Source organism: Heptranchias perlo, chromosome 3 (genome assembly GCF_035084215.1).
Source record: "Heptranchias perlo isolate sHepPer1 chromosome 3, sHepPer1.hap1, whole genome shotgun sequence".
Taxonomy (NCBI): Eukaryota; Metazoa; Chordata; class Chondrichthyes; order Hexanchiformes; family Hexanchidae; genus Heptranchias; species Heptranchias perlo.
In genome coordinates this window covers 52,219,120-52,242,916 of record NC_090327.1, presented here as the reverse complement: position 1 = coordinate 52,242,916, position 23,797 = coordinate 52,219,120, and the positions used below count along the sequence as shown (strand labels likewise).

The 23,797-nt window shown below is 39.1% G+C and overlaps 1 protein-coding gene across 2 annotated transcripts in view; it reads left to right on the top strand.

The window, feature by feature from the left end:
• smchd1 (structural maintenance of chromosomes flexible hinge domain containing 1) overlaps positions 1–23,797 on the top strand; it is a 217,336-nt gene that overhangs the window by 66,581 nt on the left and 126,958 nt on the right. For both annotated transcript variants that reach the window (XM_067979701.1, XM_067979694.1), the window contains exons 13-20: positions 2,110–2,307; positions 5,876–5,989; positions 6,721–6,827; positions 6,918–7,000; positions 9,974–10,087; positions 13,117–13,194; positions 14,869–14,988; positions 16,882–17,026. In XM_067979701.1, coding sequence (XP_067835802.1) covers positions 2,110–2,307; positions 5,876–5,989; positions 6,721–6,827; positions 6,918–7,000; positions 9,974–10,087; positions 13,117–13,194; positions 14,869–14,988; positions 16,882–17,026 — 959 coding nt within the window. The remainder of the gene's footprint in view (positions 1–2,109; positions 2,308–5,875; positions 5,990–6,720; positions 6,828–6,917; positions 7,001–9,973; positions 10,088–13,116; positions 13,195–14,868; positions 14,989–16,881; positions 17,027–23,797) is intronic.

Here is a 23,797-nt window from a genome sequence, read left to right as displayed (position 1 = left end):
TGCAGCTGTAGAACTTGGGGCAAAGTACCTTTTAACAGACCATTTTAAAACGGTGAGCTTCTCTGAACCATCTCTAAAGCAATTATGTCCTTAGATAAGGAGACCAAAACTACACACAGTATTCTAGATGTGGTCTCACCAATGCCCTGTACAACTGTAGCAAAACATCTCTACTTTTATATTCCATTTCCCTTGCAATAAATGACAACATTCCATTTGCCTCCCTAATCACTTGCTGTACCTGCATACTTACTTTTTGTGATTCATGTACTAGGACACCCAGAACCCTCTATACCTCAGAGTTCTGCACTCTCTCTCCATTTAAATAATGTACTGCTTTTCTATTCCTCCTGTCAAAGTGGACAAGTTCACATTTTCTCTCATTATACTCCATCTGCCAAATTTTTGCCCATTCGACCTATCTATAATCCCTTTGAAGACTCCTTATATCCTCTTCACAACTTACTTTCCTACCTACCGTTGTGTCATCAGCAAATTTAGCAACCATGCACTCGGTCCCTTCATCCAAGTCATTGATATACATTGTAAATAGTTGAGACCGAAGCACTGATCCACTCGTTACATCTTGCCAACCTGAAAATGACCCATTTATGCCTACTCTGTTTCCTGTTAGCATGGATAAAGGATTGATTAGCTAATATGTTCCCTCCTACACCATAAGCTCTTATTTTGCGTAGTAGCCTTCTGGAAATCAAAGTACACCACATCCACAGGATCCATTTTATCCACGTTGCTTGTTGCTTCCTCAAAGAACTCTAATAAATTAGTCAAACATGATTTCCCTTTCACAAAGCTGTGTTGACTCTGCCTGATTGCTTGGATATTTTCTAAGTGCCCTGCTATAACCTCCTTAATAGATTCTAGCATTTTCCCTATGACTTCAGAGGGCTTTAGGTCACCAGGATCTAACTGATACCATCTAACCTGCTGTCCCTCTGTTCAGTGGACACATAGATCTAGGACACAGCACAAGTGCTTTCATGATGTCCTTTCTCCTAATGACCACTCGTGGCCTTTCCAGCCAGCCCCCCCTCAATGCCTGTTCACGTAGGTGCCAGGATACAGGGCCAGCTGTCCACGTGTCTGAAGTGGAAAGTCTGCTGAAGAGTCTTTTTGGGACTCAGAATCCCTGAGATGTTGGCCACCTCAGTCCCAAGAGGTTCATGATACCGCAACACAGCTAAACACCATTGTCATTCCTGCCCCTGACACATGGCCTCAGTGGAGCATCAGGGAAGGTGATACCCGAGGACCAGGGATTCTAGCTTGTAGAAATCTTTATTAGCAGCACAATTGGTAACAATTTTTCTAACCATTCAAGTCGAAGATGATGATTCAGACAAAATTTGTGGATATTTAAAGCCTAAGAAGTTAACCACTTTCTGGTTTGATAATTCATGCAGGTTACTTGCCCCTTTTTTTCTAAAGGGTTGGGTCAGATGTATATCTGATATAAATAATGGTTTTGCCCTCCTTATCATGCCATTTGTGTTCATGCTTTGCTTGGGGGGCTGGCATGTTTTTTTGTCAGCACCCAGTTCCACTGGGATTTATGTATTTTAGAAGTGGGATAACTGAGTCTGACTTGCACCCTACATTCTGCCTCTTGTTCCATGCTGGAGATATCTTACTTCTGCCCAAGAAAATCTCAATTTTGGGCCCATTTTTCTTTATCTCAATAGCTGCTGTGGTATAACATTTCATTGTTTAATAACAGTGTAGAAACATTTCTTTTAACTTCCCCTTCTTTCCTCTAATAATCCTTAGTCTGTGCCTCTTGTTATGAACTCATTAACTAGTGGAAACAAAGTTCACTATTTCTCTCTCAAAAGCTTTCAAGATTTTGAAACCCTCTGTTACACCAACTCTTAACCTTTGCTGTTCCAGTGAATACGGCCAGTTTTGGAAGCTTTTCCTCACAATTATAACCACCCATCCTTGGTGCCATTCTAGTGAATCTTTGTACCTTTTTTCAAGGCTCTAATATTCTCTCTCTAATGGTAGTAATTTCTAATTTGTTAAAGTTATTTGTAATTTTATTTCGTGTTGAGTAATGATTGTAACTTGCAACTTCAAATCCTCTTTCAGGAGCAAAGGATGAAGATAGACAGAGAATTTGCTATGTGGCTTAAAGAATGTCATGAGAAATATGACAAGCAAATAAAGTTCAGTTGTTATAAAGGCACAATCACAAGAAGTGATTTACCATCTAAAAGAATGCAAAGTCCTTGGGCTGTGTATGCAGGTATTGAATGGGATGGAAAAACATTCAAAGCAGGACATTTGGTAAGTTTCTACAGACTGAAAATTAATATTGGTTGATAACACAGGTGGCAATTGGGAAGTGCTGATCAGGATGCATTTTCTTGTAATACAATTCCTCCAGTTCTACAGAAATACGCATTCCTGTGTTTTCAAACTCAGTAATGAGCAGTTCAGCTGATAGCTGTAGCACAAGTCAGCTAGTGGCTGCTTCCTTTTTCATTGAGTTGCTGACTGGAAGGCAACCAGCACTGACTACCCAAGTCACTCCAGTGAGGCAGAACTTTAATGGGTGTTTACATAGCCTTGGCACTAAGAATGCTTGAGAACCTCTGACTGGTAGACTGTTCAGATAACTTGTCTAGTGCTAGCAGTTAAGTGTTTTGACACAAGCTATTTTCATCCAAGAGTGACCTTGCAACTGACTTCATTTGATTGGAAAATTTGCTCTTTGAGGTAGTTTTTGACCATTCATTGGTCCATCTTGTTGGATGTTGCAGAGGAAAATAACTAAGATAAGTTGGAATTTATTTTTTAAAAAAGAGAATCTACACTAAGCAATCCCCGAACAATTTAGCGGGTTTACATAGCAAGTAGCTGAGCTGTACGGACTCTGGTACAATCCCTGGTCTCCACTTAGTTACCTGATCTCACTTGTAGTAGCTACAATTGTCCTTGGCACCTGTCAGTGAGGAAGGGGAAATTCCGTCAGGGTTCTTATCATTGTCCACTAGTCCCTGCTTGGAAGTGTACATGTGTATGTTGGGTGAGGAAAGGATGTGGGCTGTGAGCAACTTCAGTCAAATATCCTGCTGACACTTTGTGACAGGTCATGCAAGAAAAATGATACAAATCTGTGGAACCATATTCCAGCAAAGAGTCAACAGCTTCAGGATAGGGGAGGTGAGAAAATTTGACAGGACAAAATAAGATATAATATAGTTGTATATTGGTGGGGAAGAAGTTAAGTAAAAATAAAAGCGGGAAGGTGGAGGAATCGGGTAAAAGGGAAGATTAGGCAATTTGAGCTAAAATATTTATTTAGTATGGTAATCTCACTTTTGAGCAGCTTTTACTTCTGTAACTTTGGTATTTCTAAATGGCCCAATAGCCAAGAAAATATAATGGCTGATATTCTTCAAAATTCAGCTACAGTCAACTAGGTAGGTTTAGCAAACTTCAGTATGTACTAGGGTTGTACCTGAATTGGCTTCTGTTCTGATCTTTTTGTACCAATTCCATTTCTTCCCCTTGTCCTGTGTTTTAAAGATATTTTTGGTTTCTGTTTTAGGCCCCCATTGCCATTCATTTATTTGGACAGGAGAGGTAGAGATAAGAGAAAAGGACTGCCAACTAATTCCATGGCTTAGTGACTAGTTCAGTAGAGTTATGTGCAGAGGACGTGCATGAGAACAGCCCAGGTGGGACTGTAACTTTTTAGAATCAATAACCATCCTTCCTGTAAGAGAAACCATCTGAACTATATACAGTCCTTCACAACTCAACCTGTACCTCTAAAACTTGCTATTAGCAAATGCAACTCTGGTTCTTACTACTTCGGCTAACGAGTGGGCGCACCATTATTGTTCTTTGCCTATAACTGCAAGTCTGCTTTAACTGGAGATGTTCATATTTATGATGTCCCAAATGTATTACACAATTAGGATAAACCAATTTTAATAATGGTCAGTATTAAGATAAATATTTCTGCTTGTGGGGCTATCTAAGTCTCAAACTGGTCAGTTTAAACATTTATTTCAAACAAATTTACAATTAAAGGCGACGAGTTAATCAGAATCATATAATGCAACATTCACTGCCTTTCAACAACAAATGGCCTTTGTCTTGTAATCTATATTTCACAATAGACTTGTAATATATAGTTTCATTAAGTTAGTGCTGAAAGTGATGTTTTTATTGCAGAGATATCTGAAATCTGATAAATTGGCACCTTTATGCTGTCAGTCTACTTTAACCAACATCACTGTTTTAAAATAAAGAACTATTGAATGTTCCTTTGATGGTTTGGTAAATTTTTCCAGTGAGTGGCTGGGCAATACAGACCAGAAATATTTGAGATGTGAGTTAGCTGATTTCAGCCAGGGCAGTGGTAGGGAGACTACAATTGGCCTGTATACCTTGGGTTATAGAGGGGAAAATTGAGCCAGATTTCCACTCCTGATGGATGTTCAACAATCCATGCTAAAAGTGTATGCCTGTGTGGTCATTAAGTAAGGAGAGGATTGGGTTTGACTGTGATGCACCATTCCGCTTTCTCTCTTTCCCCACCCCCCCCCACCCGCAGTGGTGAATATAATATTGACAATTATTATCAAGGCTCACTAATAATGACCACTGGGGCGAGGTACCGAAGGGCACCTAACGCTATTGAAGGAATTGACACTGAGGAGGAGAGGAAATTAACCAACAAAAAAACCTCTTGAATTTAATTTCCATTCATGGAACAGTAGGGTTTTCAAGAAATGGAAGCAACAGCACAAAATGAAAAAATTTCACTGAGAGGTGCAGGTTTGTTTTTCTCTTTCTTTCTATTGTCTTTCTCTTTCTTTATTCTTTCTTGACTTTGTGTGGTGTGTGTGTGTGCCTCTCTCTCAGTGAGTGACTGAGCAGAGTCTGGGATCTTCCTGCTCTGAGTGGACAGGGACACAGTCTGGGATCTTCCTGCTCTGTCTGTGACTGTGAGTGAGTCTTGAGGGGTAATTCTATGTCCTTTGGGTGCATATTCAAAATGATTACTAGTTGATTGCTGTGCCCTGCCAATGCAATCTAATTTGTGTTAAACACATTGGAAAGTAATTGTGGCGTTGTAGCCGCTGGTTGTTATTGATCCCTCGCACAGACCAGGTTATATCGATCAACTCCCTGCTCTCTCAAGTCCACTGCCACAGTTTGACTCGGGTGGAGAAGCTGGGGTTGTTCTCCTTAGAGCAGGGAAGGTTAAGGGGAGATTTAATAGAGGTGTTTAAAATCATGAGTTTTGATAGAATAAATAAGGAGAAACTGTTTCCAGTAGCATCAAGGTCGGTAACCAGAGGACTCCAATTTAAGGTAATTGGCAAAAGAGCCAGAGGCGATACGAGGGAATATTTTTCTACGCAGAATTGTTATGATCTGGAATGCACTGCCTGAAAGGGTGGTCGAAACAGATTCAATAATAACTTTCAAAAGGGAATTGGATAAATACTTGAAGGGAAAATATTTACAGGACTATGAGGAAAGAGCAAGGGAGTGTGAGACTAATTGCTAGCTCTTTCAAAGAACCAGCTCAGGCACATTAGGCTGAATGGCCTCCTGTGCTGTAACATACTATGTTACTATGAATATGCTATCGTGAGTTATTTCTTGGACACACTTTAGTATGCATCTTATTGCAGTAAGTTAACCGTGTACAACAATGTGGTTTTGTGGTTATGGCATTTCGTTTTTGTTGCAAAGTAGTTCCATGTTTTACTATTATAGTTGAAAAGATGTTTTACATTGGCAACAAAACATTTACTTTACTCATATGTTGGTTAATGTAGAATTAACTTTAAGATATAGACTTAAAACTAAAAACTGTCTTTATTTTCAGGTTAAAACTATTAAAACATTGCCAATAATTTATGGAAGCATAGTTCGTTTTCTTCTTTATGGTGATCATGAAGGTGATGTGTTTTCCACTGGAGGAGAAGTTCAAATAGTTGTGGTGAGTAATGTTAACAAAGCTCTAATGACAAAATTTCAGTTAACCTTAATATACAAATCCACTTATTTTTGTATTTAAACATTTTTATATCTTGCTTTATTTAAAGTATGGAATACCTCATTCAAATATTAATCAAGTATAAGGTTATCCCACATATGCGTGGTTATTTAAAACAGCTAAAATTTGGCCTTTTCAGACCTTTTTTGAGAAGCATTTGGATGAGCACTTGAAATGCCATAGCATACAAGGCTACGGACCAAATGCTGGAATATGGGATTAGAGTAGACAGGGCTGATGGCCGGCGCGGACACGATGGGCCGAAGGGCCTCTATCCGTGCTGTATAACTCTATGACTCTATCTATGACTCTATGACTCTAAGTCTCCAGTCCTTTCTGCACATTGTGGTGGCCTAACAAGAGTTCATGCCATTGCACTTGCTATTATAATATGGTAGCTCTGACAGTGCCAAGGAATACTGTTCTTTCCTCCAAACAGGATTTGCCTTGGCAGTTCAGTTAAGTAAAGAAATCTTTCACAATTTGGTTAGATACTCTAAATCCATACAGAATGGAGAGTAAATTCAGGCAGGGTGTTAAATGGGCGGACGCCCCAAACCAGTCAGTTTCCTGCTAGTTGGATTTGGTTAAAATTACCCCCAAAGTGTGCAAAGGAGGTGATGGAAAATAAGTGACTGTAGCTCAGTAAGCCATTTTTATTTTTTCCCCCAAAGGAACCCCAAGCTTTGTATGATGAGGTGAAGACCATTCCAATCTCTAAGCTAGATAGAACTGTTGCTGTTGCTATGATCAAGAAATACATAGAAGATGAAATGGCAAGGTACTATAACTTCACGTTCATCTTTTTAGTATTTAAAGATTTCGCTTTTATATATAGAGATTTACACTTCCTGTTGTTTGTTTGAAACAGGCTCCCTGATAAACTATCTGTAACCTGGCCAGAAGGAGATGAACTTATTGCAAATGACAGCAGACCAGCAGGAATACCCATAGGTGAGAAGGAAACCTATTCTCAACTAATACTTTATATTTATCTTCAAAAATTCAAGTATTTCCCATCATTACTCCATTCAATGATTTCTCAATAATATTGTCACCCTTGGCCTGCAGCACAGATTGTTTTTTGAGGCTTTGTTATTGCATAATATAGGTTGGAAAATGTACCTAATGGCCAACACAGGGCTTGAAATTATCTTATTGTAGCTTTCAATTTTCTAGCCATTTACTGTAATTGGCAAATACCATGCAAATATTGATGCCCAGATGCCATTTTGGTTCATTCATTCTTCCCGTGTCACTAGTTTGGTCCTGCTATTTACATGTGGCCGTACTGATCTTCATTACTGCAGAATGGCAATTGTTTATATTACTGCATACAATTCTCAAGTCCGTTGTTCAGTACCCACACCAGTGACTCTTATTGAATGTTCTTTTTAACCAGGTTATCTCTCCAATGATTTGGGAGATTTCTGCATTGTACTTGTTTTTAATACTTTAGACAGGGTAAACTATGATTTTTCTTTTTGTGTTTTTTGTTAGCTGTAACTGAAAGGTCTTCCTTTTTCTCTGAACCAAACTTGAGATCCCTTGCCCAATTTCAAGATGGAGGTCAGGTTAAGAGATGATTGAGAAAAAGATAATTGAGAAAGATAGATGTAGTTTGAAGACCAAATTAATAGATTGGAAAAAAGGCAACTGAGGGATTGAGGATGGAACTAAGGGAGGTAATCTAGAGAAAAATGTTGATACATAGAGGTAGAACAAGTGGACAATATTTAAAGGAGCGATTGGTATAGTTCAGGAGAAATATATTTCACTTTAAAAAAAGCATATTACCCAAGAATGAGATGCCATGGAAAAATAAGTGAGGACAAAATTGACTCTCTAAAGAAAAAGGCATACACAAGATACCTATACATTAAAGGGGAGGATGACGATGGGAATATGATGAGCTTAGGAAAGAAGTAAAAAGACAATTAGGAAGACAGGATATATGAAGTGAAAATATCAAAAAATGTAAAAAGAAATCATAGTATTCTATAAGCACATAAGTAACAAAAGGAGAATTAAAATAGGGTTACGTCACTAAAGGATGAGCAAGATAGTCACAGGAGCTAATAGTGAAATGGCAGTGAAATTGAATAGATACTTTGCCTCAGTTTTCACTGAAGAGGCTAACAGAGGAAATTAGTAGAAGTCAGAAATATTACAACAGTTAAGATAGAAAAAAAGTAGATAACTGAACAACTAGTCAAAATGAGGACAAATCCCAGGGTCTAGATGGATTACACCCACTGATAATCTAGGAAGCTAGAGAGGAGATGGCAGAAGCACTAGTATCCATATATACAAATCAATAGAAAAGGAATAACGCCAGATGAGTAGTGGATAGCAAATGTAATTTCTGTTGTCAAAAAGGGAGATAGAACTAAGCCAGGGAACTATCGATCAGTCGGCTTAATGTCAGTGGTAGGAAAGATACTAGAATCTTTGCCAAAAGATGAGAAAACAAAACATCTAGTCAGAGAATATAATAAAAAAGGCAGGGATTTCTAAAAGGTCATGTTTAACCAACCTTGAATTCTTTGAAGAAGTGACATAGTAAACAAAGGCAATGTAGTAGATGTGGTGTACATGAACTTTCAGAATGCCTTTGATTAGGTGCCATATAAGAGACTCATGACAAAGGTCGGAGCATGTGGAATCAGGAGCCAAGTAGAATGGATTGAAAGATGGCTACGAAACAGTAAACAGGGTAGGAGTTAAAAGAAGTTTCTCTGATCCACAAAGTGGGAAGTCGTATCCCGCAGAGATCTGTGCTGGGACCACTGCTATTTACCATATACATAAGTGATTTTGACTCAGGAATTGGTAGTACGGTGTTGAAATTTGCACATGAAACCAAATTGGGGGGGGTATAGCTAATACTGTGGAAGACTGCACCAAAATATCGGAAGATACAAACAGGCTTGCAGAGTGGGCAGATAAATGGCAAATTAAATTCAATATAGTGAAGTGTGAGGTGATTCATTTTGGTAGGAGGAAAAAGAGGTCACTAACTCCTTGGAAGGTAAGAAACTAAATGGGGTAAAGGAACAGAGATCTGGGAATACAGACATTAATTGCTAAAAGTAGCAATGCAAGTTGGTAGGCCATAGAGGGCAAACAAAGTACTTGGAGTACTGTGTCATTCTAGTCTCCATACCACATAAGGATATTGAAGCATTGGAGAACGTGCAGAAAAGATTTACAAGGATGTTATCAGAATTGCAAGGATCAAATCCTAAAAGTGAAAGGACAGTGCTGAACTGTGATGTTAACTATTTCTTTTTAAACAATTTACAGTTAACTTTATTGAAATTGAGTTCAGAAATATGCCTAAATAATACTTGTATATTTTCATTCTTACTTGCCATCTAATCTGGTCCTACTACTTATTTTGCAATGTACCATGATAAACAGTATATAGAATACAGAATGTACAAATTAGACCAAATGTAATTCTCCATTAAAATTCAAAATTTACATTTAGAGTCAGTAGTGTAATGACTGGAGCAGGCACATCTGTTTTTTCTTAGTCCAGAAAAATCAACCTAAGACCATGGTTACAAATAAGTTTATATTGATGATCTAATAGAATTAATTTACTTACCTTTTTTTATGATACTTTTTGGTCAAGTTTAAATCATTAAATTTGTTTTTCCTCTATACCCTGCAGAATTGCCCATTCTTTAAGTGTGATGCTTCACTGCATAGTTGATTTTTTAACAGCTCTCTGCAGTGGAACTGTAAAGTTTCTTGCTTTTGAATGCTTTATTATGCAACTCCGAGAACCAAGTAACTTGTCAAAACACATGACAACTAGAATGCAGTATTGGCTTTCATTACGAATGACCATGGCAACTGAAACTTCAATTTAAAACTATGTAATGAGCCTTTCAAATGAGTCGTTGGTCCTGTTTTCAGGTGCTTTGAGAATAGAAATTCTCAATAAAAAAGGCGAAGCTATGCAGAAACTTCCAGGAACAAGTCATGGTGGATCAAAAAAACTATTGGTTGAGCTGAAAGTTATCTGGCACTGTAAGTATGCAGAAGGTTATCTATAGCTCAAATTTATTCAATTTGTAAAAGTAATTTTAGATTATTTAATTGTACAACTACTTAAGCTTGTTACTTCTTGCTGCTTGACCTTATTAATGCTCATATTTATGTTTAAAAATGCATTACTTTTGTCTTTTTAGTTTGTGAAAATAATATAAAAATGAAAAAAATAATTAGTAAGTCTGAGGGTAGATTTTCCAGTCTACCTCTGCACTGGATAAGAGCAGCAACCCTTAGCAGGAGTTTGCGGAAGGCTATAATGCTAGATTTCAGTGGGTGTCCTATGATGGCACGTCCAACCTGCATTCCTCCAGGAAAATGGAGCAGGAGGCTGAGTGCACCCCCTCTCACCTCACTTACACTGGAACAATGGACCTGTGTCTACTGTGGACACAGGCCCAGCTCTGCCCCCAGAGAAGGTTTGAAAATCCAGACAAACATAAATGTCTCTACCCTTTTTTCCTGACCTTTGTGCCTGGGCAGATGGATATTTGTTGGACAACTGTCAGGAAAATTGGTGCTATTAAGTGTTTTTTTCTTGATGAATGAGTCAAATTTCTGTCAATTATTTGCCATAAACATCTAATGTTTCCTTAAGTTAATTTTCTGTTTGTGGGAGATTGGTTGCTGTTATCCCACTTGGGGGAAAAAACTGAGGAATTATCACTTGAGAACAATTTACACCATTGCACAAGTGTTATATTTGGCCTTGTACCGAGCCATACCTTTTCTATTGTCAGTTGTTCGTGGGACGTTGTGATGCCATAGGGCAAATTGCCGTGTTTCCTATATTACAACAGTGACTACACTTCAAAAGTACTTCATTGGCTGTAAAGTGCTTTGGGGTGCCCTGAAGTTTGTTCTCAGTACAAACAAAATTCTACGGTGGACTATTGCTGCCAGTTTTCAAATAACTTTTACCTTGATGCAGCAATAAGAAAAAGTGTTGAAGATTTATATTTTTAACTTCACGGGATGGGGAGGCCTCCATCCAGAATTCAGTTTTGAGATGCCCATGAAACAAAATGTGCAGACCAGAGGGTTGCTGGCTAGTGAGTTACTGTTCTAGGGTTATAGGAAGGGAATCATCAAGCTAGCCAAATTCAAAGTTTAACTCTCATTACTTCTTGAAGACTGAACTCAGTTTTGCCTGCTGTACCTCAATGCCAGATAAATACGACATGCTCGAGAGGTTTGAGCCATTGCAATGATGTGCCGCCTCTTCTAGTCCCCTGCTCCATTTGTGTGTGTAGGCTTCATTCACATTCTTAGTCCTTCTGCAGGAGGCAGCCGATCTGTACTTCATACCTTGCAGAGCAGCAGACCCTCTTAAACAGGGATAAGATATAACTTCATGACTGAGTTCTTCATGCTGAGTTAGCTTGCCTCCATTTTCAGAAGTGGAGCAACATAAAGTTGGATCTCATGCTGATCATCCAAAATAAACTGCTACCAAAATTTTGCTGCAGGAGTTAGAACAGTATCCTTCAACTGCTTATTAATCCCAAAGTTTCTGTGCAGCTTGCACATTCTCATTTTCAGGATCATTCATAAGGTCTAAGGGAGGAAACTGCTTTTGTTCTGAAAACCTCCTGCTTGTTGAGATGTTGATTCTTCACTTGACCCTTTAGGATCTGACCACAAAGGTGATGGACCAGATATGATGTGACTCAGGACCTCAAATTGATGGCATAACTCTTGAGATAACTGATGTAGCAAAGCATAGCTTTCTGCTCATCACAGCTCCTCTCATCCAGTAAAAGCCTCAAGTTTTGAAAGCTTATAATATATTACGAAGGATTGTCTACTGTTGCTAAGACTAGAAATGTACTGCATTTGGTGTGGTATCCTGGCAATCTATCTTTTGCTGGAGTGATCTACTCCAGCTCAGATGGTTGCTGCTATATCAGGCTGTTGCTTGCTTGTTTTTGACAGCAATGTCAGTTACATTCGTGAAAAACAGCTAGAAAGTTGAACCTTTCATTTGGCTAACCACTGTTGGCTGAGTTCTAGCACTGAACAGTTCACATCAGAACCATTTGGACCTGGGTTTGTGTAACCTTAGAATTGTTCTATTTTTCTAGCCCTGATTTTAGTATGAAGGGTTGTGATCTGGATGCTCTGGTGGACTCATTATTTTGTTTGACAAGTTGAAAGTTGTCTAATTTTCACTTAGCCCAGGAAACCACAGTACAGAAACTGTTTCCTTTATCGAAGGGAAAGTATCCCGTTATCATTTCCCGTTAATTTGGTCCATCCTGTAGGCTATCTGTGTCAAAAAGAGCTTGGATCTGATGTGATGCCACAGCACATGTTTAGGGAAGATTGCATCTCTCTCACCCTTTTTTTCCCCCCCTCTGCTCTCCAAAAGGTTCCTTGGGCCATGGGAGTCTTCAACATCTCACCCAAGTGGGCATTCTTCATGTATGACCCAAAACAGTGATTGTTGTATGCTTTTTATTCATGTGTAATATCATGACCAAGCATGATCCTATCCCTACTCAATATCTACATACATGTCCTTTCCAGATCAAAGGATAGTGGAACCCCAGGATGATTTCCATCCCTCAGCCTGGGATCACTGAAGCTAATTGTATTGCCACCATTGTTGCCCTGGATTAGTTTGGCCAATTCAATGTAGTACAGGGATTTATCCTGAGGTCTTTCTGGTCTGTGGCTTAGTACCACATCATGTACTTCCATGCACTGAGCCACACATCTCTTGCAGGACTAGAGTAAGCAGAGGCCCTAACAGGACATTCTCTGTGATTTCCTCTCCCTCTTTTTATCCCCAAGCTCCAAATGATTGTTGGACCTGACCTAATGAGTGCGTGAATGAAATCCATTTTTCACATGTCTATATCTAACAATGAGCAGGGTCATATTAACTGACAATCTAACTTTATTACCTGAAGTTCTGTTATTGAATTGTGAAATAGTATTAAGAGCATCATTAATGACTTTTTTAACATCCATAAAATAAGTGATATTTTTGTTTTGTATTACAGCTTCTACAGGTGACAAAGAAATAGTTTCTCACATCAGTCAACATGGTGGCAAATGGCCCTATTGGTTCAAAAAGATGGGTGAGTTTTTTCATAAGAAAATATTCAATGATAAGCTGTGTCATATTTCAGGATTTTTTGACCATTTTTCCACAGAAAAGGTGTGAAAAAAGTTTAATATTTTATGCAAAATGTCCACAACTTTTTTTTAAAAAGACACCTAGATGAAAGGTGGTTAATATGCTAAATGGAAATGGTTTTCCCCAGAGGCTAAACAATACATTTGTTAGCTGGTCTAGGTAATCACAAGACACCTTGTACCCATCATTGCGTTGGAAAGTTCTTTGATCCCTATCTGTCAACAGATTGGTCAGATGGGCAGAAAAGTGCCAAATGGAGTTCAATCCTGAGAAGTGTGAGGTAATGCAGTTGGGAGAGCAAACAAGGCAAGAGAATACACAACAAATGGGAGGATACTGAGAGGTGTAGAGGAAGTGAGGGACCTTAGAAGTGCATGTCCACAGATCCCTGAAGGTAGCAGGACAGGTAGATAAGGTGGTTAAGAAGGCACATGGAGTGCTTTCCTTTGTTAGCTGAGGCATATAATATAAAAGCAGGGATGTTATGCTGGAACTGTATAAAACACTAGTTAGGCCACCACTTGAGTACTACACACAGTTCTGGTCATCACGTTACAGGAAGGATGTAATTGCGCTAGACAGGGTGCAGAGGAGATTTACGAGGATGTTGCCAGGACTGGAGAATTTTAGCTATGACAGATTGGATAGGCTAGGGTTGTTTTCCTTGGAACAGAGGAGGCTGAGGGGTGATTTGATTGAGGTGTACAAAATGATGAGGGTTCTAGATAGTGGATAGGAAGGACCTATTTCCCTTAGTGGAGGGGTCAATAATCAGGGGGCATAGATTTAAAGTGATTGGTAGGAGGATTAGAGCGGAAATGAGGAAAAATATTTTCACCCAGAGGGTGGTGGGGGTCTGGAACTCACTGCCTGAGAGGGTGGTAGAGGCAGAAACCCTCAACTCATTTTTAAAAAAAAACATGGATGTGCACCTGAAGAGCCGTGACCTGCGGGGCTACGGACCAAATGCGGGAAAGTGGGATTAGGCTGGGTGGCTCGTTTCTCAGCCGATGCGGACACGATGGGCCGAATGGCCTCCTTCTGTGCCATAAGTTTTCTATGATTCTGTCTGTGAGCAAAGAAAGATTAAAAAACAAACAAGATATGCCTCAAGGGTAGTTAGGTTTGTTAAAGGGAAAGTTGTGAAGACTTTCGCTGTGGTAAATAGGATATAAGTGCTGGTGGTAGTTAAAATCCATCTTGTTTAAATCAAGATCCACTGATGTGAGCTAGCGTGGTGTATTTATTTTGCATTACGTGTTCTTTATTTTGTTACGTGCAGATGAAAATTATAGATTGAACTAAGTGATTCCAGTCAGAAAAGCTGTTCTATTTGTTCACTGTACAGTGAAATAAAGCAGCTTAATAATTCGTATCTGCCTTTGTCTCTAAGTGTTTTTGAAGAGGTATGTATTCAAAAGATGTGAATATCTAGTTCCGGCCATGAGAGGGTGCCATTGTTATACTCCAGGTTACACCATCGTACAAGCAGATAGAGGGCAGTGTAAGCCAACTCCCATAAAAGTAAGATGCCCAGTCTGCTTATAGGAGCAGACTGAATTTCATAACCCCATACTTTCACTTTGATCTAGTTAAATCTCAATTTTTTTTCCAGAAAATATTAATAAGCTTGGAGTTTATACATTAAAACTGCAAGTGGTGTTGAATGAAAGTAATGCGGATACATATGCAGGAAGGCCTCTTCCAAGCAGAATCTTCAAATTCACTGTCACAGGTAAAGAATCAATTATATGACTGATTGTAAAAAGAGAGAAAATATGTCTAAATCAGAAGTGTTAACAGTAACTTCAGTTTTTTTCTTCTTTGTACAATGCCACCTCTCCAATTTTTGTTACGGTAAATTTTATTACTCAATGAAAGATGTTGGTACTGGGAATGGAATACGCCCATTTTAAGCATTCAGCATTGGCACCCAGTGAACTCTGATAAGCTACAGAGCAGACAGCTTTAGAGTAAAGGCTTCTACTTGGCCCCAACTGCAGAAAAGCATCTCCTACTTGTGCTTTTCACTTTCTATCCTCCTGGCTTATGCAGTTGCTGACTAGTCTTTTCTAGTTTAATGCTTTGTTCCCACGAGTACTTTTTCACTAGAGTTGTCCATATTAATGGCAGAGCAATTCATAAAGTAGAATGTTAGGTTGTCCATGCATACACCATACACAGTCTCAGGATACGGGGTAGGACGTTTAGGACTGAGATGAGGAGAAATGTCTTCACTCAGAGCATGGTAAATCTGTGGAATTCTCTGCCACAGAAAGCCATGGAGGCCAAGTCACTGAATATATTTAAGGAGGAGCTAGATAGATTTCTAGACACAAGGCATCATGGGGTATGGGGAGAGAGCGGGAATATGGTATTGAGATAGAGGATCAGCCATGATCATATTGAATGGTGGAGCAGGCTCGAAGGGCTGAATGGCCTACTCCTGCTCCTATTTTCTATGTTTCTACTTGTGCTTTAAAAGTCGACTCTTGATTCCTTTTTAAATGTGAATGAACCTCCAGAATGCCTTTCATTGTCATTTGAGAGCCATTTGTTAGTGCATTTACCATTCTCCTTTTTCTAACATATTTTAAGTTGAATTGCTGAATGTGGCAGCAGGGTTAGTATAGGAACTGACAAGTTGTACAATATTCATGAAGTTGTACAATATTCATGGCAAAATGTAAAAATACAAAAATAGTACTATGTGAATTGCCTAATATTGCCATATTTTGTCGATGTGACTAAACTTGACGTGACTAATACTGAAATATTAAAGAATCTAATAAGTATTGATTGTAGCCTAATTGATACCTATTTTGATAGGTTAACTCTTTTGATGACTTGGTTATATAAGGCTACATCTTTAAACTGTTTGAAATATGTTTATATTCAGTAATTGCAAAGGATTAAAAAGGTATTTCACACATTTGCTAGAAGCAGCAATATATAAATAGGTGTACAACACTTTTTAAAAAACTTATTCTTAGGAAGAAGGCAGGGCTGGCATTTAGTGTCCTTGAGAAGGTGGTGGTGGGGCTTTTTGAACCACTAGTGGTGGTTTGACACAACTGAGTGGCTTGCTAGGCCACTTTGGAGCGCAGTTAAGAGTCAACCACATTGGTGTGGCCTAGAGTACACGTAGGCCAGAAGAAGTAAAGCCCTCAGGTTTCCTTCCTTTAAAAGATGTTGGTGAACCTGTTGGTTTTAACGACAATCTGACAGCTTCGTGGTCACTTAGTTTATTTCCAGCTTTTTATTTTAAACTGAATTCAAATTCTTAAACTGAGAATTTGGTGGAGTTTGAACTTTTGTTCTCGGAACTATTAGTCCAGGCTTCTGGGTTGCTAATCCAGTAACTTAATCAGTACACTACCATACCCTTGGCTTCTGTACTTACATGTTTCTGTATTTACACTGTTCTAGATTTTTAATTAAAGATCTGAATAATTGAAGCTAATCACAAATTGAGTTGAGGCTTTCAGGCTTGGGACTTGCTTACTGATGGGGATTTCCTTTTTTCTAATGCTAGAATTAACAAGTTTTTCAAAGTTTGTAAAGTCTGTGACTGAGATATTGAAGTTGATGAGATTACTCTAATATTTATACCTTTTTGTTTCCGAAGAGGGCAAACCTGATAAATTTACAGTTGGATTGCTGGATCCTCCATTTCGCATTGCAGTGCCGTTCAACATTCCTCTAGACTTGCAAGATGAATTTGGGCATTCTACACAACCATCTTCTGTTATCAAGCCAATTTTGGAGGCAAGGTATTGCGACTATCAGTTTGCATTGTATTACAAATGAGCATTTGGTGTCATTTTTACGATTCCCTCTGTATTTCCCTTCTGCTTTCCCTCGCCCCAAAGTAGTACAAAATTCATGCAATCTTTATCAAACGGATTATGTTTAACCTTCACTTTGGTATTAGTTTCATACTGTTAAGTCAAATATTATACAAGTTTGATCATATTTCTGGTCTTTGTATATTTGAAATATAACATAAATTGAAATAGAGTAAATTTGTAGTTGATCATCTTACCTCCACAATAATAATCAATGCCTTCTCCAGCTAGTTCATTGTCATAATGCTTTTTTACCTATCATCTTGTGCTCTTTTAAGGCTACTTGTTCTTTCTACTGACTTACCAGTATAGTTTTTTTTAAAACATCCTTTTGTAGTTTTCACAAGGTTTTCTTATAAGGTTTGCCTTTTTTTGAGAAAAGGGGAAAGACCAGAATGAATGGAGAAAAAAATGTTTGAGAACTACTGTAGCCTTTCTCAAAAAAAGCTTTAATAGCCCATTTCTTATAAAATGCTTATAATGGCAACTTTGTAAAATGAGTCACAGAAAATATGATAAAAGATGCAGATTGCTTTGCAAAATATCAATAGCTAGAGATGGTTAAAAATTGAGAAGTAAAATCAGGCAAAGGGAAATGATTTGAAAAAGGCCTAGGTGGTGCATTGGGTTAGTCACTGGGCGTTCAAATTTGAGACCTGAATTCCAATCTAAAGACAATTGTTTTCTAGCTGTTAGGGTCTCTTGTAGAATGAGTTTGTGCAGTCTTAATCCAGTTCCCAGTAGGCCACAAAACAAAACTATCCCTACTTGGCAATTTCACTTAGAAAAACCACAAGTGGCTGCTGGGGGAATTGGGGTGCTGTTTTAACATTTTTCGAGCAGTAAAATAAGCTCCCACTTTCCATCTAACCTTGCTATACAGTCGTACCCATTTATTTGCAACTCCTGTTTTAATGCAACCATTCCTAAAGTCCTGGTTTTTAACCCCTCTCCTTCCAATTGAGAGAAGTTTGTTTTATTGCAAGTTCATTTATTGCAATTCCTACTTGTATGCAAGTGTGACACAGAAATTCTGTTTTAATGAGACTTGCCACCTTTGAATCTGAGGCTTTCACCTCTCAATCTGATTGAGATGGGGATATTTTGAACAGTTTGAAGGAATTGAGGATTAGTCGTGCAGAATCTGGCATGTCTGAATCTCTGGTTTCTAGAATCCTGAAAAGAAAAGCGGACGCCTTGAAGGATTAGGAAACACTTGAGACCTGGCATAAGAAACTGAAGGGTGAAAGTAAGATGGCCGATGATGAAGTGCTGCACAGGTGGTTTAATTAAAAAACAGCTCATAAAATCCTGCTTGATGGCTGCCTGATGAAAGCTAAAGTTAAATAGCTTACCAAATAACTCGGTATAGAAAGCTTTGAAGCATGAAATAGATTCCTGTGCTGCTGGAAAGTGACTTTTAAATCTTCTTTTAAAAAAAAAGTTGTGTGGTGAAAAAGTGGACAGTGACCAACCCACTGCAGATGTTTGGACTGAGGAAGTGCTGCCAGGTTTGTTAGCAGAATATCTACCCGACTGTATTTACAGTTGTGATGAGACTGCACTTCTCTATCCTGCCCTGCCTGATAAAGCCTACGTAATAAAAACAGACCAGGTGACCAGCAGAATGAGATGTTGTGTGCTAACCAAACGGGCTTGTACAAGGTGAAACCACTGATTATCAGGAAAAGCAAGAACCCTTGTTGGTTTAAAAATGTGAAAACTTTTCCAACTGATTATGAAAGCAGCATTAATGCTTGGATTACGCAGGTAATTTTCAGAAAGAGGCTGTGGTCTTTCTTGCTGGGATGAGAAAACATGCAAGAAGGTGGTGCTTTTGATAATGCCACTTACCATGATGTAGCTCTTAATCTTTCCAACGGGAGGGTCTAATTTTTACCATCTAACACCATTTCCATCATCCAGTTGCTGAACCAAGGCTTCATTCATAGCGTGAAGCAATTCCTGCTGTATTCACATGTTATAATAATTCTTCACTGCTTTTAAAAAAAACTCATTCAATATAAACATTTTTCTTTATTTTTAAGATGTTATACTGTATTCACCCTTACTGTAAGATGTTGTACAACATTTAGGAAAATAATGGTTGTTGTGCACCTTGATTTTTGTTGCTTCCCACCTTATAAAAATTCCCGTTTTATCGTAATTTGGGAGTGGTTGTAATTAAGCGGGTTCTACTATATCTGAATTGATAGTGCTTGTAGGTGACACCTGGTTCCCAAGAAGGTCATGGTATTGCTATTGTGATTAGTACATTTGTGCAATTATACGCACATTTCTTGCTCTTGCGTCCACCCCACCTCCCTTTTTAGAATCCAGAAAACTGGGGTAATTATAAGAGCAAGGTGTTAAACTGAGGCCCTGTCTGCCCCCTCGGGTGGACGTAAAAGATCCCATGGCACTATTCAAATAATGGGAGTTCTCCCCGGTGTCCTGGCCAATATTTGTCCCTCAACCAACATCACTAAAATAGTTGATTTGGTCATTATATTTGGAACAGGCTATCCTAGATTGGGTATTGTGCAATGAGAAGGGGTTAATTAATCATGTTGTGCGGGGTCCTTTAGGGAAGAGTGACCATAACATGATAGAATGCTTCATTAAGATGGAAAGTGAAGTAGTCCAATCCGAAACTAGGGTCCTAAATCTAAACAAAGGAAACTTCAAAGGTATGAGGAATGAGTTGGCTATGATAGATTGGGGAGCTTCATTAAAAGGCATGACGGTGGATAGGCAATGGCTAACATTTAAGGAACGAATGCATGAATTGCAACAGTTATACATTCGTTTCTGGCGCAGAAACACAAAAGGAAAAGTGGTCCAACCATGGCTAACAAAAATTAAGGATAGTATTAGATCCAAAGAAAAGTCATATAAAGTTGCCAGAAAAAGTAGCAAGCCTGAGGATTGTATCGGGTTAAAAGAAAAAGCATACAACATGGCAAAGATTACTGGTAAGCCCGAAGATTGGGAAAACTTTAAAAACCAGCAAAGGATGACTAAAAGAATAATAGAGGGAGAAAATAAATTGAGTAAACTAGCAAGAAATATAAAAACTGACATTAAAAGCTTCTACAAGTGTATAAAAAGGAAGAGGGTAGCTAAAGTATACATTGGTCCCTTAGAGGATGAGACTGGGGAAATAATAATGGAAAACAAGGAAATGGCAGAGGAATTGAACAGATATTTTGTATCTGTCGTCACAGTAGAAGACACTAATAACATACCAATAATAGTAGAAAATCAAGGGGCAAAGAGGAGGGAGGAACTAAAAACAATCACCATCACTAGAGAAAAAGTACTAGGTAAACTAATGGGTCTAAAGGCTGACAAGTCCCCTGGACCCGATGGCTTGCATCCGAGGGTCTTAAAGGAAGTGGCTACAGAGATAGTGGATGCATTGGTTGCAGTCTTCCAGAATTCACTCAATTCTGGAAAGGTCCCAGCGGATTGGAAAACCGCAAACGTAACACCCCTATTCAAGAAGGGAGTGAGACAGAAAGCAGGTAACTATAGACCAGTGAGCCTGTCATTGGGAAAATGCTAGAATCTATTATTGAGGAAGTAGTAACAGGACATTTGGAGACTCAATACAATCAAGGAGAGTCAACATGGTTTTATGAAGGGGAAATCGTGTCTGACAAATTTATTAGAGTTCTTTGAGGAAGTAACGGGCAGGGTGGATAAAGGGGAACCAATGGATGCAGAAAATTTGGATTTCCAAAAGGCATTGGATAAGGTGCCACATAAAAGATTACTGCACAAGATAAGAGCTCATGGTGTTGGGGGTAATATACTGGCATGGATAGAGGATTGGCTATCTAACAGAAAACAGAGTCGGGATAAAAGGGTCATTTTCAAAATGGCAATCTGTAACTAGTGGGGTGCCGCAGGGCTCGGTGTTGGGGCCTCAACTATTTACAATATATATCAATGACTTGGATGAAGGAACAGAGTGTCTTGTGGCCAGATTTGCTGCTGATAGAGATAGGTGGAAAAGCAAGTTGCAAGGAGGACACAAAATGTCTGCAAAGGGATATTGACAGGTTAAGCGATTGGGCAAAAATTTGGCAGATGGAATATAGTGTGGGAAAATGTGAAGTCATCCGCTTTGGGAGGAAAAATAAAAAAGCAAAATATTATTTGAATGGAGAAATACTACAAAATGCTGCAGTTCAGAGGGATCTGGGTGTCCTCGTACGTGAAACACAAACAATCAACATACAGGTGCAGCAGGTAATCCGGAGGGCAAACGGAATATTGGCCTTTATTTCTAGGGGGATGGAGTATAAAAGCAGGGAAGTCATGCGACAACTGTACAGGGTGCTGGTGAGATCACACCTGGAGTACTGCGTACAGTTCTGGTGCCCTTATTTAAGGAAGGACCTACTTGCATTGGAGGCAGTTCAGAGAAGGTTCATTAGGTTGATTCCGGGCATGGAAGGGTTGTCTTATGAGGAAAGATTGAATGGGTTGGGTCTATACTCATTGGAGTTTAGAAGAATGAGAGGAGACCTTATTGAAACATACAAGATTCTGAGGGAACGCGATAGGGTAGATGCTGAGAGGATGTTACCCCTCATGGGGGAATCTAAAACTAGGGGTCACTCTTCCGTTTAAGATGGAAATGAGGAGGAATTTCTTCTCCCAGAGGGTTGTGAATTTTTGGAATTCTTTACCCCAAAAAGCTGTGGAGGCTGAGTCATTGACTCCCTTGCTGATCAAAAATGTGACTAACTCGGACTTGAAAGTATTCAAAGGATATGGGGAAAAGGCGGGAAAGTGGAGTTGAGGTAAAAATCAGATCAGCCATGATCTCGTTGAATGGCGGAGCAGGCTCGAGGGGCCCAATGGCCTACTCCTGCTCCTATCTCTTACAGTCTTTTTTGATTGGGAGCAGTTTAGAATTCAGCAAAAAAGGACCAAGGGATTGATTAAGAGGGGAAAAATAGAGCATGAGAGTAACCTTGCAAGGAATATAAAAGTGGACTGTAAAAGCATCTACAAGTATGTAAAAAGAAAAAGATTAGTGAAGACAAATGTAGGTCCCTTACAGTCAGAAAAGGGAGAATTTATAATAGGGAACAAGGAAGTGGTAGAGCAATTAAACAAATACTTTGGTTTTGACTTCACGGAAGAGGACACAGATAACTTCTCAAATACTAGGGAACCAAGGGTCTAGTGAGAAGGAGGAATTAAAGGAAATTAGTATTAGTAAAAAAAAAAATAGTGCTGGAGAAATTAATGGGACTGAAAGCCGATAAATCCCCAGGGCCTGATAATCTGCATCCCCGAGTACTAAAAGAGGTAGCCATGGAAATAGTGGATGCATTGATTGCCATCTTCCATAATCTATAGAATTTTGGAACAGTTCCTGCAGATTGGAGGGTGGCAAATGTAACTCCACTATTTAAAAAAGGAGGGAGAGAGAAAACAGGGAACGACAGACCGGTTAGCCTAACATCAGTAGTTGGGAAAATGTTAGAGCCTATTATAAAGGATGTGATAACAGGACACTTAAATATCAACAGGACTAGACAAAGTCAACATGGATATATGAAAGGGAAATCATGTTTGACAAACCTACTGGAGTTTTTTGAGGATGTAACTGGTAGAATAGATAAGGGAGAACCAGTGGATGTGGTGTATTTGGATTTTCAGAAGGCCTTTGATAAAGTCCCACAAGAAGTAAGTGTGCAAAATAAAAGCACATGGAATTGGAGGTAATATACTGGCATGGATTGAAAATTGGTTAACGGACAGGAAACAGTGTAGAAATAAATGGGTCTTTTTCGGGGTGGCAGGCGGTGACTAGTAGGGTACCGCAGGGATCAGTGCTTGGGCCCCAGCTATTTATAATATATATCAATGATTTGGATGAGGGAACCAAATGTAATTTCCAAATTTGCTGATGACACAAAACTAGGTGGGATTGAGTTGTGAGGAGGATGCAGAGAGGCTTCAAGGCGATTTAGACAAGTTGAGTGAGTGGGCAAATACATGGCAGATGCAATATAATGTGGATAAATGTGAAGTTATCTACTTTGGAAGGAAAAACAGAAAGGCAGAGTATTATTTAAATGATGATAGATTGGGAATGTTGATGTTTAAAGGGACCTGGCTGTCCTTGTACACCAGTCACTGAAAGCAAACATGAAGTGCAGCAAGCAGTTAGGAAGGCAAATGGTATGTTGGCCTTCATTACAAGAGAATTTGAGTGCAGGAGCAAGGATGTCTTACTGCAGTTATACAGGACCTTGGTGAGACCACACCTGGAGTATTGTGTGCAGTTTTGGTCTCCTTAGCTAAGAAAGGATATACTTGCCATAGAGGGAGTGCAGCGAAGGTTCACCAGACTGATTCCTGGGATGGCAGGACTGTCATATGAGGAGAGATTGGGTCTACTCTGCCTGTATTCACTAGAGTTTAAAAGAATGAGAGGGGATCTCATTGAAACATATACAATTCTGACAGGACTAGACAGACCGGATGCAGGGAGGATGTTTCCCCTGGCTGGGGAGGTCAAGAACGAGGGGCACAGTCTCAGGATACGGGGTAGGACATTTAGGACTGAGATGAGGAGAAATTTCTTCACTGAGGGTGATTAACCTGTGGAATTCTTTACCACAGAAGACTGTGGAGGCCAAGTCACTGAATATATTTAAGAAGGAGCTA